The sequence below is a fragment of the Pseudorca crassidens genome, chromosome 7 (genome assembly GCF_039906515.1).
Source record: "Pseudorca crassidens isolate mPseCra1 chromosome 7, mPseCra1.hap1, whole genome shotgun sequence".
NCBI lineage: Eukaryota > Metazoa > Chordata > Mammalia > Artiodactyla > Delphinidae > Pseudorca > Pseudorca crassidens.
The window spans coordinates 55854465-55868665 of record NC_090302.1 but is presented as its reverse complement, the minus strand read 5'-3'; the positions used below and the strand labels follow the sequence as shown (position 1 = coordinate 55868665).

Below are 14201 nucleotides of genomic sequence, written 5' to 3'. Positions count from 1 at the left end.
GCATGTGAAGTAACTTGCATGTTTCATGTTATGTGAGTTAGTGGAGAGTGAGTTGCTCTGGCTTGATGTTCTTGGAAACTGTGCCCAGTGGCTTGCTGTCATGGGAATGTGTCCAGTTGCTTTGTGAGGATCATTCAAGCTGCCCACAAGGACCAATGTATAACAGTGGTGTCCTGCCTTCAAAGAATCACACCTCTCATTAATGCCCAAATACCTGAGCTTCACCTCTCACGTGACTGCAAGAAAGCCAGTCCCTGACTTCTCCTCCCCCAACACTTCTGGGAATTCCCAAAGAATGCTTATTTCAGTCAACCACCTGGAGCCCCAAGCATAGCCCATCTCATAATCCTCCACAACAGAGAACAGACTGCAACATTTAATATAACTTTACTGAAGGAGAAAGAAAAAGACAATGCATAAAAAGAAATATCAGACTGGGCTCTCCACAACATCTCCTCCCCTCATCTCAAAGGAAGGGTATCTCTCCCTCAGTGCCTTTCCTGCTGCCATGTGGGAGGGATCAAGTTTCCTACAGACAAGAGTCCATTAACCATGACTCCTCTTCCCAGACCCCAAGGAAATGCAGGTTCAGGGCTGCAATTCTATTCACAGTAAAGGCAACCTTTTTGCATAATCAGTGCCTTTTATGTACAGTACCTTTTGTAATATATGTAGCAAGTGCTCAATAAATATTTGTTGAGTGAATAAAGGAATGAATGGTCTCAACCTTCCTGTTCCAGATCAGGAACTGGTTTTACATTTATGTGATTAAAAAAATTATTAATCTTTTTACCCTGAAATAATCAATCTCAAATGCAAATTTAAAATCTTCCTTCTAGAACAACTAAAAAAAAAATCTGCTAGCTTTGAAATAGCATCTTCTCCCCATTTCTGCACCCATCTTTCTCTTTATAGCAATTAACATTTAATGAAATATTTACCCTCAAGTCTAAGCTGCTATACCTCATTACAGAGGGCATTTACTGTTAAGAGTGTATTTCCTGCAAATCCCAGGATTTTCACTTCTGCATGATGGCTGGCTGAGCAGACTCTGTTATCTCCCAATACAGCTTTTAAGACAAATTACTTATACTAGTAGCTAATCATTCATTAAGCACTGGCTCTATGGCTATATACTAACTGTGATAGGAACTTCAGTGTATTTTTTTTTTTAATGTTTATTTATTTATTTATTTGGCTGCACCGGGTCTTAGTTGCGGCATGCGGGATCTTCGTTGCGGCATGCGGGGTCTTTAGTTGTGGCATGAGAACTCTTAGTTGCAGCATGTGGGATCTAGTTCCCTGACCAGGGATCGAACCTGGGCCCCCTGCATTGGGAGTGCAGAGTCTTAGCCACTGGACCACCAGGGAAGTCCCTAGTTTATTATCTTGAATCCCTTCAATAATGCTGCCAGTTAAGATTCATTATTTTATATATGAAGAAACTAAGGCTGAGAGAGAGTGAACTGCCTCTGATGATGTAGCTGGTTAGTGGCAGAGCTGCCTTCAACTCAGGCCTCTACTTCTGAGCCTCAAGGCTGGTTGTAAATATAGACATGTAGACTCAACTAGGTAACTTTAAGAAATTACATCCCATTTCCCACTTCTCTACAGTATTCTGCCATGTACCCCTAATGGTTGTGAATGTCTGCACAAGTCAGCTGCTGTTACTAATGGAGAGTGTTGAATTATCCTTCAGTGTTTTGAGATTAAAAGTCTGAGAACCACCACAGCACGCTATTTCTCTCATCTGCCTTCTTCTGTCTCAGGCTCCAAAAGAAAGTTTCTGAGAATTCTAGCTCTTCGCCCTTACCAGTATTGCCCAGGGTGACTCCTACTTAATTCTGTAAATGACCTCCAGAAAACATAAAACCTTGCAGCAAAAATTCATGGCCCCAACACTTGGCTGAGAGGTTGTGTTTGACTTCCTTCCAGTCCTTACAGAATTACTTTTCCCTCCCTTGGTTTGGTGCCCCCCATTGGCCAAACCAGCAGGTTCTGGCCACTGCCCTTAGTGACTAAAGGGGTTGGCATCATCACCAGGGTAAAGGCCCTTCATGGGCTGCTCCACCCACACATATCCACGCTGCTTTCCCCATTTTAATCATCTTGTGACATCTCTTCTTTTTGCATACGTTATCACCTGTGTAAAAGGTTCGAAAGGGGGTTTCTGTGACCTGCAAGCCCCTTGAGGACAGGGATGATGTTCTACTACCTCTGTATCCCTAGTGCCTAGTACAGTGCTTACACTAAATCAGTGGTAAAATAAATGAAAGGCCCATGTGACAACTGCAACTCTGGACAGGCTCCTCAACTTGGTACCTAGCTAAGTGTCCAGCACCCAGGGACACTGAGTTTGGTTTCACAGACAGAGAGACACAGATAGATGGCTAGTTAGACAGATGGGTAGATAGACAGATAGGCTGAGAGATAGGTAGATCAAATGAAATACCATATGCAAAAGCAAGTTGTAAATGTTCTTGTTATACCATTTGCCCTCATTCAAGGCTGATTTTCAGCAGATACTCACAGGTATGGTTGCATGATTGTAGTGGATAGAACTGAATAGAAAATAGCCACTGCCTCAAGCACGCTGAGTGCCCCAGCACCACCCTGGCCATGTCCCAGGACTCCCTGCTCCTCCAGGAACCCCCTGATATTCCCACAATCTAACAACTACAGAAGTAACTCCTGGCTCAGCAAGGAGCTTCCAGGATGTTTTCCAGCATTTGGACCAGTATCCATTCTGATCAGCCAGGGCCACTGCTGAGCAAGTTGGTGGTTTTTTAATATCATCCCTGCCCCCATGACTTAGCTACTCCCTACCCATCATGGAAAATCCTCCAGGCCCTGTGCATTCCTCATCACCGCCCCCCACCCCGGTCTCTTGTTCTTCTCCCTCCCATGGGAGCTCTGAATTCCTACACCCACTCTGAATTCCTTTGTCTTATGATCTGTTCCACTCATTACAGAGTGAAGTACGTCAGAAAGAGAAAAACAAATATCATATAATATTGCTTATATGTGGAATCTAGAAAAATGGTATAGATGAACTTATCTGCAAAGCAGAAATAGACACAGATGTAGAGAACAAACTTATGGATATCAAGGGGGGAGTGGGGGTGGGATGAATTGGGAGATTGGAATTGACATATATACACTACTATGTATAAAATAGATAACTAATGAGAACTTGCTGTATAGCACAGGGAACTCTACTCAGTGCTCTGTGGTGACCTAAATGGGAAGGAAATCTAAAAAAGAGGGGATATATGTATACACATAGCTGATTCACTTTGCCGTACAGCAGAAACTAATACAACATTGTAAAGCAAACTATACTCCAATAAAATTTTTTTAAAAATTAAAAAGACAATTTTACGTGGCCTTGTTTTTTACATAACTTTTCCTGTGTGTGATGTATTCCTCCCACTTCCTATAAATTCCCCAGGGTGAAGCATACCTAATATAGACTTTGTATCTCTCACAACATCTCATACAATGCTGACTGGGGTTCAAACTTCCAAGACAGAATCTGATAGATCCTGGGGATTAAACCTTAATGCTCAGCAGCTCAGAAAGGGAGGAGATGCTTTCCGGGTAGTCCGATGAATTCCCCATCTCACCGATGAACACTCAGAAAAGTAGGGCCTCTGTCAGCCTGGGTTTGCACTTTTCATTTTGACTCTGGGGGATATAGCTGGAGACTGTCAGCCTGGCATTTTTCCTAACAGCTTTCAAATGTCACATTTTAACATCTAGTACTCACTGTTCCTTCCTTCTCTTCATTTTTAGAACACTCAGAAAAGTTTTTGTGTTTTTGGGAAGACCCCTCTTGCTCCCCACCCCTGAATTTTCTGCTTTTAGGAGAGCGGTTCTTGAGGACTACTCCCCAGAGCATTATTTGGAAAGGACGTGAGCAGCCCGTCCTGTCACATGTGTGTCATGTGCTCTGTCACAGCCCAGTCATGCATTGTGTGCAGAGGCCCATGTGACATTCAATGAAGCAGGCAGTATGGTGGCAACCCCAGAACCTGCTCAAACTTTCACTTAGTAAACTTTCCTTTTAGTTTCTCTTTAGAGTCTCTTTAAAACACAGGTGAAAGCATGTACCAGAAAGAGGAAAAACACGAGTAGCGCATATAAGAATTTTTCCCAAAATACCGTTATACTTGGTATTTGTGCCACATTTTGATTTTCAATAAACACTGAATTTCTAAAATTTCAAAATATTAAAAAATCTTTTGAATTTAATTTAAATTTAATAATTAAAAAAATTAAGTTTAAAGATTATTTTTTAGGTTAAAATTGTTAAATATGTTTTTCAAAACCTTTCAAACACAGGAAGAATATAATGAAAATAAAAATTGCCCATATACTCATCACATCAACAGAGCAGGTTACTGTTATCACCATACTAATTTTACAGTGAAGAAAGCAAAGGTGAGGAAGGAAGAAAAAGAAGGAAGGAACATGAGCTTTTAGATTTTCTTCTCAAACCTTTAAAAATAAAAAAGGATTCTGTGGAAATTAACCCACAGAATTTTTGAAAGGAATGACAGATATACTGTATTCCTAATAACACTTATACTGCCAGGAATACCACTGCTGTTTCTGAACATCACAGTGTTTCAATGATCAATAAGCTTTACAGAGCTCTGGATTCCATATCACAGAGGACATATAGATATATATCGATATATATTGATATCGATCTATATATGAAATGTTTCATGAAATTGTGTGTCATCCATGTGCAGGGGCCATGCTAACCTTCTCTGAATCTTTCCAATTTTAGCATATGTGCTGCTGAAGTGAGCACTTAAAATATTTTACAAAAGTACTATACATTACCAAAAAATCTTGTAAAATAGAGAAAAGGGGGAAATTACACCAAACCCTACCTCTTTAACAAAACCCTATTAATACTTTAGTATACTTCTTTCCAGCCTTTTGTATCATTCTCACTTTTAAAATTTTATTTATTTACTTTTTTGTTTGTTTGTTTGGACTTAACATTGTAATAGAAAGGAACCAGTTATTATAAGACCACCCACACCATTGCTCCACTCTGATTTTTTTCTCTCTCTCTCCATATATATTTTATATTAACGTTTGCTTATTATCTTCAGGTGTCTAGGGCTTTTATAGCATGTTGGATAAGGAGAAATGGCTTTGATATCAGTTAGCTTAGGTTTGAATACCTGCTGTATGAACTCTGTGAACTAGGGAAAATTACTAAGCAACTTTGTCTCAATTTTCTTCTGTCGCTGAGGATAGCACTCTACCTACTCTTCAGGTTCTGTCAGCACGAAAAGAGATAATGTGTATAAAATGAGCAACATAGTGACAGGCTCATGGTAAGTGCTCACTGTATAGAAACTATTTTTCTACTTAAAATTATATCATATGGGCTTCCCTGGTGGTGCAGTGGTTGAGAGTCCGCCTGCCGACGCAGAGGACACGGGTTCGTGCCCTGGTCCGGAAAGATCCCACGTGCCGCGGAGCGGCTAGGCCTGTAAGCCATGGCCGCTGAGCCTGCGCGTCCAGAGCCTGTGCTCCGCAACGGGAGAGGCCACAACAGTGAGAGGTCCGCGTACCAAAAAATATATATATATATAATTATTTCATATTCCTATATAATCTTTATAACTGTCATTTTTATGACTAGATTACTATTTAGTCTGTAATGCAAATACCAATCACTATGACTAATTCACTTCTGTTTTGTTTGACAGATTAGTTCCAGTTTGGGGCCATAGATAACACTGTAATGTACTTTTTCATATAATACCTATTTCACTTTAGTCTATGGATTTCCTTTAAGAAGATCCTTGGAATGGTATTTTTGGGTAAAAGTATGAATCTTGACATGATTCTTGCTATATATCCAAGCACTTTTTTTTTTGAGTTCATTTTTTTAAAACTTAAGAGTAATCTAAGCAAGTATAGAATTTTGTATGTTTCTTTTTTCTTTCAGTGTTATGGCAAAGCTTTTAAAAAAATATATATTTATATTTACGATGAACCTCTCCACGTCTATAACTTTTTCTATATTTTTTGGCTATTTTCTCAGATTAGAGTAGATTTACATACTGTAGAATTCCTCGAACAAATGGTATGACAAACTGTAAGACCTCTGTTCTATAGACAAATAACCTTCCAAAAACATTTGTACTGATTTATATGACCACTAACAACTTATGAGGCTATGAATTTAACGTGTTCTGGAGCATTATGCGTTATAAATTTAAAAAGCTTTTGCCAATGTAATGATTTAAAAGGCCCACTTAAGTTTTGCTTTGATTTAAATTTTAAATGACCTGTAAGTTTGAGCCTTTCATTTTTTGAATTTTAAAGCAAGGAGAACTGAGACACTGGCATGTTGCCTGATTTGACCAGCAGCCTGATTATATTCCACTTCAATCTGCACAACACAAAATTTCAGGCATTAGTTGCTTCCTCTGTACTTCTTGCAGCTGTTCTGCTTTAAAACGGAATTCTATTTTTATAGAACAAACAGAAATGAGCAGAAAACATGCTGCTGTCTTTGAGTTTCTTCTCCTAAGTGGAGCCTGCTTTTGAGAATACACAGTTATAGACAAGATGCAGCTGATGACCAGCATAAGCATCCTTACAGAAAAAAATTTCTTATTGGCATCACCAAGGTCTTACCTTAAAGGTCCAGAAAATTGATTTTGTCAGGACACTCAGAATCAGACTAAAAAACTGGATCATGCTAACCAAATTCCTAGGACTTTTCTATAATAAGAAATACTACTAATGTGCAGATCAGAAATTGCTTCAGAACATTCTATTCCCATACAGAATCTATATGAAAAGTCAAATTATAATCAGTTTGCTCAGTAACCAGAGAATCAGGATGGGGTAGGAAGGGGGGAAGGTGGCTGGGATGATTTTAATGGCTGATGTCATCAAGCTATGTGAATCGGATGCATCCATCACCACTGGAGGGATAGACCAGACAGGTGGTAGCAATGCATGTGCTGGAGGGACGGGGACCCCTTTCCGCTGGATGTGCTTGGGATTCACCATCACACTTTTCCACATTGGCCTCTCTTTCCTAGATTCCATGCATTTGCCTTCAATTCAATTCCACAGTATTTGTCAAGTATCTTCTATGTGCCAATTATTGTATTGGGTTCTGGGACTACATAAATGAATAAAAATCCAGTTCCTGTTCCTAGGTACAATGCAGGCTTTTGGAGAAAACCAAACACATATGTAATTACAAAATACCACACGATGAGAGCTTGACTGTGTTACAGGTCTAGGACCATGGCTGGCTTGCAGAATCTTTAAGATCTTGCTCTGCTACGTGACATGAGCAATTTGTTTGATTTCACTGGGCTTTAGTTTGCTTGCGGGTAAAATAGAGACATTAATTGTCTCTATTTCATTGAATTGTGAAGTTTAAATGAGGTGATACGTGTAAAGCAAATAGAACAATGTCTGGCACATGGCTTGAAAGTTATCTATAATGATAAACAATTAACCTCATGATGGCCAGATCTGAAGCTCCTGGATGAAGAGGAGAATGGGATCCCTTAAGAAAGGACTGTGCAACAATGTCGCAAATAATTGGCATAGATCCTCCTCCAAGCCATCCCCAAAGGAATGTAAAGTCATTTACTAAGGGGTCTGTGCACTGGGGGAAATGGAAATACCCAAACTTTTCAGGAATTCCAAAACACTGCTCTGAAATGACACTAATTCTTAGGAATCCCAAATACCACTGTGGACCAGTGGTCAAAATAGGGGTTTAGAGTGATCAGGTGATAAGTGGAGTTTGGGCCCAGTTCCAGTTCATCATGGATCTGTAAGCCATGCAGCCATTAAAAATAATTAGGAAGACTAGTCAGCCACATAGCTGTGAACTTATACACAGCGACAAATTTGAAAAAAAGGACAGAAAATGACATGCTAACAACAATAGCCAAAATTATGTACATGTCTGGACAAAGAGCAAAGGTCAACAACAAAAATGAAAATACTTGTGCTTGGATGATGAGATCATAGGTGATTTTTGTTTGTTTGATCTTTCTCAATTCCTCAAACTCTCCCAAATGCTATTTTTGCTTTCTTTGTAGAAGGTACTTTTTCAAAAAAAGACTTAGAACTCATCTAGCTCTTTTGTTTTGAGGATTGCCATAATATACTTTTCAGCCAATCATAGTAAGGTCATAATAAGTAAGAATGTTAAGTGCAGCCATTTTCTCTAATATTATAATGAGTCTCAGAGCCAATCATGCATGAGGCATCTATCACATAAAAGATGCTGCAGAAATGACAAAATCTCACTCTCTCCTTGTCCTCCAGGAGCTTATAGTCTAAGGGGAAGATATAAAATGTGCTCAAATCCTCATGATTCAAAACTGAAAAAGATAACTGCTTTAGAGAGGGACAAAGAAAACACTGCTCTGCCCAGAGTAAAGAGAGCTCATATTCAACTGGAGAAAAACAGAAAATATTCACTGGCAGAGCTGGCATCTGACGGACAGATAGGGTTTTGCAAGGGAGAATTGAGGTCCCAGAAAGGAGATGTTCCAGGTGAAGGGGACAGCACAAGGCATACTGGAGAACTGGTGAGCCCTCTGACTTAGCTGGAGAATTCGGCACGTACAGAAGAGCCTGGGGACAAAAAACCCCTTGGCTGGAAATCCTTGGAGCATAACTCACTTCTCCCTTAGGGCTAGGATTCAGGAGAAATATCCTGCAGACAGATTAGCTTAATAGTGTCACGACACTGCCTGTTTGGCAAGAAATAGTGGCTGGTACATCAGGGATTACCAATGATACTTGTTATTTAACAGGTATTTACCATGTGCTGTATAAGCTAAGTGCCTGATAAAGGAAGATGTTAACAACCTTTCTTATATTACAGCTGGCCCCTCATATCCACAGGTTCCACATCTAGGAAGTCAACCAACTGAGGACTGAAAATATTAGAAAAAAAAATTGAAGGAAGTTCCAAAAAGCATAACTTGAATTTGCCATGTACCAGCAACTATTACATAGCATTTACTTTGTATTTACAGCTATTCACTTAAGCATTTACATTCACTGGGTATTATAAGTAATCTGGAGATGATTTAAAATATGTGGGAGGATGTGCATAGGTTATACAAAAATACAGCACTATTTTATATAAGGGACTTGAACATCCACAGACTTGGTATCTGAGGGGGTCCTGGAGCCAATCCCCTGCAGATACCAAGGGACGACTGTATTCATCTTTTAGATAAGGAAACGGATGGTTAGAGAGATCAAATGATACATGCAAAGTTGTATGATTCATATATAGTTGAGTCGGAGTTGGAATCTCTCATGTCAGAGCCTCTTCTCCACCCACCCTCCTGTAGTGCCTCTTTGGAAAAAGTAAGAGTGAAATTAATCCTAGGCCAGCAAAAAAAGACCACATGGTGTATGTAACCAGTAAAATCCCACCTTAAAGTCCCATCGGGTAGGAAATCAGGACACATGGTGGGGTATAATGAATATGGTTTCACTGCCCTAGCTCTATCCCTTCCAAACTAAACAGGCAGCCTTAACCAAATTTCTTCTCTGTGCCTCAGTTTCCTTATCTTTAAAATGGAGACATAAATAGTGCCTTTTTCAGAGGGTTTTGAGAGAACGCATTCCAATGACATGTATAGAACGCTAAACAATATCGGGCATGTAGTAAGTACTTGGTAAATGTTAGACATTATGACTGTAGGCTGTAGTGTAGAACGTTCCTCCTGCTAGGACACAATGCCTAATGGTCTTCTTCCCCAAAGAACGCTGAATTTTGGGGTATTGGAGGTAGGCAGCCCTGTCCCTATTTGGTATTTTAGAAAATAGCCCCAATCTAGGACTAAAGATGGTGGTATTTTGACAGAAATCATTATGCCACCGGGTTCCTAATAGAGTTAAATATTACCACCCAAGGATGCAGCATGCCAGCCAACACATCTGTGGGGAGGTGGGGCCCAGGATGGAGAGACTTGCTTCTTCAGGGAGAAGGCCTTGCCTGCCTGCTCTGATCTCTGCAGCCTTAGGAGGTGCTGCTTCTCCAGCAGGGACCCCAGACCAAACCATGGGACCCTGCCCTTCTGAAGAGGGCATCCGAGTGTGCCTCAAAGGCTTTTAAACCTATGGGAGCCAACTGGCCTGACGGAACATTAAACCTACTGACCTGGATGGGCCCTGAGGAAATCACTTAGCCAAAAGTAGGACATCAGAACACGCTGAAGAATAAACAATTGAGTTTTATTCTTCAACGGCATTCTTTGATGTCTATAGAAGAAACTGAGATGTTATATTATTTGTGTGTTACTCACTTTCACACCCCTTCATTCCCATAAACCTAAAATTAGTCTGTACACCAGTTAAAGAGTTTGCTTCAGGCCCACTCATCCATCTGTTATGCTTGATAACGTTTACATTTGGATAGTTTAGGGGTCAATTAATGTCCTGAGCTTTGTGGTCCCAGCACAAAGACCAAATTTAACGTGATTAGCCCGATGTCACCATGTCCAGTTACCCTCCTCCTTGACACACCCATAATGGGATCTCACAGGATTTCTAGTGCTGACATCAAAGGCCTCAGCTTGTGAGTATCACCATATCACAGACCTAGAAACTGAGCCACTGAAAGGTTAAGTTTAAAGTCATATAGAGGGCTAGGAAAGGAGACTTAGTCTGGAGCTTTGATCATCATGGCTACTCATCTGAAATCTTTGCAGAAGTAGCATATTAGCATGCCAAAATTTAAAATGTGTATCATTGGCTTCTGAGGTTAAGGAGACAGAATTTTTTGAAGGAAGGATGTAATTAAAAAAAAAAAAAAGCACCATTCAATATGGTGCCATTACAGGTTAAAACCAATGCTTTGTGATTCAGACCTCACAATAATACTTAATGGCTTTTTTCCACAATTTGTAGTTGACCACTCTGTGTACTTAAATGCTTAAATACTTCATTAGAACAACTCAGATGCTTTCAAGATTCCTGTAAGTCATAAAACATGTCAATTATGGTTTGACTTTGTATAAAGCCCTGTCTGTGAGCTCGCAGTCTCAATAGGCTTGTCCAGTAACCAGAGGAAACTACAGATAAAAGTATCTCTACTGGCAATCTGTCCACTTCTGTAACTGGAAATTTCCACTGGTCTCTGCTTCTGGAAATCACTTTGGAAACTTAGGGGGAAATAATTCCTTTTGTTTCCCGTCCAGAAGCAACAAAGAGCCTGAGGACACTCACTGGGGTCCAGCATCCGGTGTGGTCTTTTTCTAAACTGCAGTAGTGTGTAATTGGAGCCACGGGCTGCAGGAGTGAGAGCCCGGATCAGTGGAGGGGTGGCTGCCTGACTTCTGTAAGTACACCTTGGCAGGTGCTGCCTAGTCTTGCTGCAGTCTCCAGATTAAAGTGCTGGCTCACACAAAGGCATTTGAAAAGTGCACACAACAAGATCTGCAGGCCAAGGGATTCTTGTTCAGAGTCTAGAAGTTTCTTGAGGATGTCCCATCAGGTCACTCCAGCTCATCAGGCCACAGATTCAAATCTGGGGAGAAAAGTCCACAAATAGGAAAATCGTTTTTCTGACTAGAAAATACATAACCTCTCAAAATCAGATTGGAGTGAGAAAACTGGAGTTAGAAAAAAACGCTCAAAAGGCAGCATGGCTTAAATCTTTCTTTCCACCCCCTCGATCATTGCCCTAGTCCAAATCTTCAGCCTTTCTCTCCAGACCTGTGGCAAGAGGCTTCTCTCCTCCGTACTCTGGCCTGTAGTCAGCTCAGCAATACTGGAGCAAAGTTCTTGGGGCTTCCCTATTCAGACCTTTTAGAATTCCGATTGTGCCAGATATTCCTGTTTGTTCATGTAGATGCTCTCTCCACCCTGCTCTGTCCTGTTCATACCCCAGGATTGCTTCACTGGCCTTTCTTCCCTCTGGTTTCCATTCCCTCAGTTCAGGGGAGAAAGGAGATTGCATCGGTGATAGGAGGGTGAGGTTGGAGTATCTCTTCCTCAGCCACCTTCTGGACAGTTTGCAGGTCAGTTTTATTCCTCCGTTAAAGCCCACAGCTCCAGGGGGCAGCCCTTTCCTGTTGCTGTTTTCACCAGTGTTCTGGTAACTGCTCCCTCCCCTTTCCCCTTCAGGCTGAGGCTCAGTCACTGGTCCCTGCTCTTTTAGTCTCAGGATGCCTAATATCCCTCACTGGTTTCCCCTCATCCTGCTCATGTCTTTGTAAAGAGTAAAAACTTGTAAACTTGCTTCAGTTACCCCTCTGTATGTGCCCTCTGTCTCCTGCTGAGACCTGACCAAGGCACCCACGCCTGGTGAGTAAAATATAATCTCCTTTGCCCAGAATTCATGACTCACGATATGGCCCCCAACAATCTTTCCCCTTATCCCATACCTGGCTCTTGCCAAATGAGGATCACATGCCTTCTCCTTCAGATGCCTCACGTCTTCCGGTCTCTCTGCCTTCCCTCCCGTGTCCCCTCTATCTAGAATAGTCTGCTATTTCTGTTTCTGCCTGGCTCAAATGTCACCTCCTCCATGAAACTTTTCCTCCTCCCTGATTATCCCCAGCCCAAAGTGATATTCTTCCCCCCATCTCTGAACTTTTGTGCATTATGTGTACCTCTTGTAAGCCATAGAGAACCATAAAAAACACAGAGACTTCTCACACCAGTAAAAATCTATGAGCACTGGTGAGTGAGGCCATTCCTGATGCCCCCAGCCCCTTCTCCCTCCCTGGGACAGCTGTGCTCTGTGTGGAAAGGAAGCATGATGTGGGGTGGGCATTTCTGGGGATTCTGTGGCCAGATAAATAAGGTGGGCTTCAGAATAAAGTGATCATAGAAGATCACTTCTATTACATGATTTTCCAAATATGTTCCAAGAAGCACGAGGTACCTTGGAAGTCTTTGCAGGGACCTATGGAAGGGTCTTTATATCCTCTATCCCAATTCTGCCACTGTTTTAATCTACTTTTGTAAGATAATAGAAAATATATATATTGGTCTCGGCCCCCAATTCCTGGCACAGAGTTCCTAAAACCTTTGTAATTTCCTAAGTGGTAAGAGCACTAAGAGCATCTTTTCTTCTAATATTTGGTCCTGGTTCCTGATACAGACCTCCTAAATCCCTTGGACTTTCCTGGGTGGTAGCAGTGTCTTTTGGTCTAGTGAGGTGACTCTTGGTGGGCTGCTGGATGGGTGCTGGTCACCAGAAAGACCAAGCCATAATTAGAAGTTTGGAATTTTCAGCGCCACCCCCTATTCTGCAGAGAGGGGAGAGGGGCTAAAAACGGAGTTAATGATTCATCATGCCATTAAAAATCCCCAAAGGAAGGGCTTTGAAGAGTTTCTGGATTGGTGAACATGTGGAGGGGCTGGGCGAGTGGCACATGGAGAGAGCATGGAAGCCGTGTGTGCCCCTTCCCAAGCACTTTGCCCTACACATTTCTTCCGCCTGGATGTTCATCTGTATGCATTATCATATCCTTTTGTAATGAACTGGTAAACCTAAGTATACTATTTTCCTGAGCTCTGTGAATGGCTCTAGCAAATTAGTTGAACCCAAGGAGAAGGGCATGAGAATCTCAGATTTATAGCTGATTGGTCAGAAGTACAGGTGACAACCTGAATTCATGATTGGCATCTGAAGTAGGGTGGGAGCAGTCTTGTGGGACTGAGCCCTTAACCTGTGGGATCTCATGCTATCGCCAGGTAGATAGTGTTAGAATTGAGTTAAATTGTAGGACACTCACCTGGTGAGGCAGAGAATTGCTTGGTGTGGGGAAAACCTCCACACATCTGGTGTCAGATGTGTTTGAGTGTGATAGTAGTGTGAGAGTAAAGGAGGAACATAGGAAGACGACTCAAACTTTTCCTACTCAGTATATATAGATTTTCTTTCTAATATCTCCTTTTTAAAGGCTTATAAAAAAAGATTGGGAACCACTGGAGTAGGAAGGGGGAAAGGAGACACATCCATGGTGCCATGATGGAATGCCAAGGTTGTGGTCAGTTCTCAGGTGGAAGTTCTTAGGGGGAAGACAAGAGACTCAAGTAAAAAAACAAAATAAAACAAAATGTAGAGATTGGATCAATTACTAGGGAATATATAGAAAGCTGGCCTCTTTTATTTTAATTTTAACCCAAACTATGGCAATGAGAACAGGGTT

At 41.3% G+C, this 14201-nt stretch overlaps 1 protein-coding gene and 2 non-coding genes across 6 annotated transcripts in view; all 3 read right to left on the bottom strand.

The window, feature by feature from the left end:
• PDCD1LG2 (programmed cell death 1 ligand 2) overlaps positions 1-14201 on the bottom strand; it is a 117074-nt gene that overhangs the window by 22850 nt on the left and 80023 nt on the right. Inside the window, exon 7 of one of the 4 annotated variants that reach the window (XM_067744314.1) lies at positions 6065-11566. The exons of the other annotated variants lie outside the window; for them this stretch is intronic. Coding sequence (XP_067600415.1) covers positions 11561-11566 — 6 coding nt within the window. The 3' untranslated portion in view covers positions 6065-11560. Of the gene's footprint in view, positions 1-6064; positions 11567-14201 lie in introns of those variants that run through there. 4 annotated transcript variants of the gene reach the window in all.
• On the bottom strand, positions 1299-1371 carry TRNAG-CCC (transfer RNA glycine (anticodon CCC)). Its single transcript has one exon. It is a non-coding gene; the product is annotated as a tRNA-Gly (tRNA).
• LOC137228492 (U6 spliceosomal RNA) lies at positions 4716-4822 on the bottom strand. Its single transcript, XR_010945281.1, has one exon. It is a non-coding gene; the product is annotated as a U6 spliceosomal RNA (small nuclear RNA).